General features: G+C 42.9%; 1 protein-coding gene across 1 annotated transcript; it reads right to left on the bottom strand.

Moving 5' to 3' along the window:
- Window positions 1–1,162: 1,162 nt before the first annotated feature.
- Window positions 1,163–2,745, bottom strand: LOC121862610 (zinc finger BED domain-containing protein 4-like). The gene is made up of 3 exons (XM_042360927.1): window positions 2,718–2,745; window positions 1,649–2,554; window positions 1,163–1,335 (listed from the first exon to the last, which is right to left on the bottom strand). Exons 1-3 carry the CDS (start codon window positions 2,743–2,745, stop codon window positions 1,163–1,165), a joined length of 1,107 nt encoding a protein of 368 aa, XP_042216861.1.
- Between the last annotated feature and the right edge of the window lie 1,607 nt (window positions 2,746–4,352).

Genomic DNA, 4,352 nt, shown 5'->3' on the forward strand with positions numbered 1-4,352 from the left:
ACTTTAGCAAAGCCTTCGACAGAGTCCCCCACGAAAGACTAATTAGAAAGATAGAAGCACATGGCATCAAAGGTAATATCCTTAAATGGATTAGGGAGTGGTTACAGGACAGGAAACAGCGAGCGAGCATTAACTGCACTAAATCCCATTGGAGCAACGTCACTAGTGGAGTTCCCCAAGGCTCAGTACTTGGACCATTATTATATATTATATACATAAACGACATAGATATCGGCATAGACAGCAACATAAGTAAATTTGCTGATGACACTAAAATAGGACGTGTTATTAAATCTGATGAGGTCTCGGCAAAACTACAGGAAGATCTAAAAAATTTTTTCGAATGGTCTGAAAAATGGCAGATGAAATTCAACATGGACAAATGTAAAGTACTCAGTATAGGAGATGTAATCAGGGAAACCGGATACCAGATGAACAACGATGCCATAGAGAAATCCGACTGCGAAAGAGATTTATGAGTAATGATAAGTAGGAATTTTAAGCCAAGTAAACAATGTTTTTGCTCGTAACAAGGCTAATAAAGTACTTGGGTTCATACAAAGGAGTGTTAGTTACAAGACTAGCGAGGTCATCCTAAAACTGTATCTTGGGCTTGTGAGACCACACCTGGATTACGCAGTTCAGTTTTGGTCACCGTATTACAGAATAGATATAGAATCCTTGGAAAGAATTCAGAGGAGAATGACAAGACTAATCCCGGGCATTAGGAACCTTGAGTATAGAGACAGGTTAAAGCATCATAATTTGCACTCCCTCGAGAGACGTAGAGCGAGGGGCGACCTGATAGAGGTGTATAAATGGAAGTCAGGGCTAAACAAAGGGGACATTACAAAGGTACTCAAACTATCCAACCAGGAGCGAACTCGTAACGATGGTTTTAAATTAGACAAATTTTGATTTAGGCGCGAAATAGGTAAACACTGGTTTGGAAACAGAGTAGTGGATGAATGGAACAAGTTACCAAATATCATTATTAACTCGAATACGCTGAATAGCTTCAAACACATGTTGGATGCTTATATGAGCAATAGGGGTTGGGTGTAAACGGGACTGCCCAGTATGGGCCAATAGGCCCGCTGCAGTTTCCTCCATTCTTATGTTCTTATATTCTTATGTTCTTTGGGACACTAGTTCGCCAGCCTTAGAAAAAAAGCCTTTCTGAGGGCACTGATGATGCTGGGGAGCAGAGGAACATTTTTGCTTGTTCATGGAGTTTTGAGCAAAGTGCGGCATGTTTTTTCCACCATTCTAGCGGATCTTCTTTTCTTGGAATTGGCGATTCTTCCATATATCTTCTCATTTTAATATAAGGCCCTGTAGACGGGTGTGTTTTCAACCTTGGCATCGAATTTAGCCCAGAGTGAGATTTTCTTTGGTTGTGTTGTAACAGTTTGTGAGGAACCTGGGGACTCTGCTTGTACTGACATGATTGTAGATTGTTTTTGAACTTCTGTTGTTTCTGTACATCGCATACAGCTAACTAAACGTTCCTCAATTATCTTCACATTCGTAAGATCTGCAAAATGCACTTTTTTTTAATCTAGGATCCAATAAGCTTGCTGCTCCTACAAAAAACTTCCTTCCATAGTGTGAAATTTTCTTGTCATTTGCTGAAGGGGTTCCATGCCAAGAGGAAATGTTCTGTACAGCTGATGAACTTCCTTGTCCTCGCTGGAGTGCATATGGTCTTGTAATCCCTTAACCATAGGAATTATTTTTGATAATGAGGTGAATTTGTCTGCTGACATCTCTCTTGTAGCCTGCTCAAATGGCTCGAGAACAGCCACAGTCTTGGTTATCAGTTCCAGTTCTTCGTTATTCAGACACATGTCATTTCTTCCCGTCAAGTAGAGAGTAGTGGTAATTAGCTGGCTTTCTTGTACGAAGCGCTGCATCATGTAGTAGGTCGAATTCCACCTTGTTTCAACATCTTGGATAAGTTTCTTGACAGGTACACCATGATGTTCTTGAAGCTTACTCAATTTATCTGATGCCTTTACTCTGTGATGAAAGTAGGTGACGATCTGTTTGACTTTCTCTTGCAAATGTTTAACTTCCTCAGTGTTTTCAATAGAATCTCTTGCAACCAAATTCAGTGTGTGTGCGAAACATGGTAGATGACGTAGCTTCATGATGTTGTTCACAGCTGAAGTTATATTGGCTGCATTGTCTGTAACAACAGAGCAGACTTTGTTCAAAATGTTCCGGTTGTTACAAGTGGTTGTTAATTCCTCAGCAATATTAGCTGCAGTGCGTGCTTCCTGCATCCTAATTGTCTCGAGTACCACCGACTTTAATTCCCATGTCGGCGAAATGAAGTGAGCTGTTACTGTGATGAATCCTTTTGTAGCTCTAGACGTCCATATGTCTGTCTCACTGACAGCATTTGTATTCTCCAACTCTTTCTTTACTCTTTTAACTTCCTGGTCGTAAATGTTGGGAAGGTGGGTTCTTGTTAATTCTCGCCGACTAGGGAGTTCATATCGTGGATCCAATGCACTGACAAGACGTTTAAACCCTTTGTCATCCACCACTGAAAACGGTTGTAGATTTTGGACAATCATTTGCATGACAATTTGGTCCAATTCCTAGAAGAATCTGCTTTGTAAGTTTTCTTCTTATTGATTGTTTCAAACAAACTGGGTTGTTTCATGGTTTCTTTTTTGCTTGATTTTCCTGCCAGTTCCAGCACTTGCCATTCTTGCTCTTCTTGGAGTTCGGCATACTCTGTTGGATGTTTGGTGCGTATATGTTTTGTCAAGGATGAAGTGCTACCGCAGTATTTGAAGCTATTTTTACAGCGGACACACACAACACTTCTGGGTCAATTTTTTTCATGCAAGTCCACATAGGGTTCGTCCTTGTTCTTTTAGACGCCATAATAATGGCCTGAAAAAAAAAACCAAAGATGCTAGGAAATTGCGACTAACTGGCTAACTTGGAAATGAACCACTTTATTCCGAGTATCCAAATCAAGTTGAATAAAATCTTGAGAGAGAGAGAGAGAGAGAGAGAGAGAGAGAGAGAGAGAGAGAGAGAGAGAGAGAGAGAGAGAGAGAGAGAGAGAGAGAGAGAGAGAGAGAGAGAGAGAGAGAGAGAGAGAGAGAGAGAGAGAGAGAGAGAGAGAGAGAGAGAGAGAGAGAGAGAGAGAGAGAGAGAGAGAGAGAGAGAGAGAGGAGAGAGAGAGAGAGAGAGAGAGAGAGAGAGAGAGAGAGAGAGAGAGAGAGAGAGAGAGAGAGAGAGAGAGAGAGAGAGGAGAGAGAGAGAGAGAGAGAGTAGAGAGAGAGAGAGAGAGAGAGAGAGAGAGAGAGAGAGAGAGAGAGAGAGAGAGAGAGAGAGAGAGAGAGAGAGAGAGAGAGAGAGAGAGAGAGAGAGAGAGAGAGAGAGAGAGAGAGAGAGAGAGAGAGAGAGAGAGAGAGAGAGAGAGAGAGAGAGAGAGAGAGAGAGAGAGAGAGAGTGAGAGAGAGAGAGAGAGAGAGAGAGAGAGAGAGAGAGAGAGAGAGAGAGAGAGAGAGAGAGAGAGAGAGAGAGAGGAGAGAGAGAGAGAGAGAGAGAGAGAGAGAGAGAGAGAGAGAGAGAGAGAGAGAGAGAGAGAGAGAGAGAGAGAGAGAGAGAGAGAGAGAGAGAGATAGAGAGAGAGAGAGAGAGAGAGAGAGAGAGACTTTCGGACTCTTTCGTGATAAACTTTGAACATTAAGCAGAACATTCTACATATTCATATAGTATAACTATACACTCCAGCTAGAAAAAGAGGTACTAGTGTTGCACTAGAACTCAATTACATTTGCATCGAGCTCGACACCCACCCACTGAGCCCCTGGGGCCTCTGACATGAATGATGAAAGGACTGGCAGTGGAGTGACGACTGACGAGTACACTGGCACTGCCACTGTCTGTCGCAACGGCTACACACCAGTGAGACGCCACAGGAGGACAGGGTAGGACGGTCGGGAACTCACTCTTACTGTAGTGTTAGTGGAATCGCTTCATGGGAATCAGTTCCCAAATTGGGAACCAAGTCTAAGGTAGCTCATCAAAATCGCAGGAATCGATTGCAGCCCTAGAGATGTCGAAGATTAGATTTTTTTAGATTGCCCCCGAGGGGGCTACTTTATTGGGCACCCCCTTACATCCTGTGCAAGGTGAAGCGCAGAAGCGTTTACAGCGCCCATCTGGGAAGCATGCATAAAAGCCTGAAGGGTCATGGGTTTTGTCAGCAAGTTACATAAAGTGGCAGAATGATGAGTGTGTGGGGGGAAAATTCCCGGTACAATTTATCTGTTTATGGCAAAGCATGGCAGGTCCCTAATAATGTCAAGTGCCAGGCCATA

This window comes from Homarus americanus, unplaced genomic scaffold (genome assembly GCF_018991925.1).
Source record: "Homarus americanus isolate GMGI-L3 unplaced genomic scaffold, GMGI_Hamer_2.0 scaffold31037, whole genome shotgun sequence".
Lineage (NCBI taxonomy): Eukaryota > Metazoa > Arthropoda > Malacostraca > Decapoda > Nephropidae > Homarus > Homarus americanus.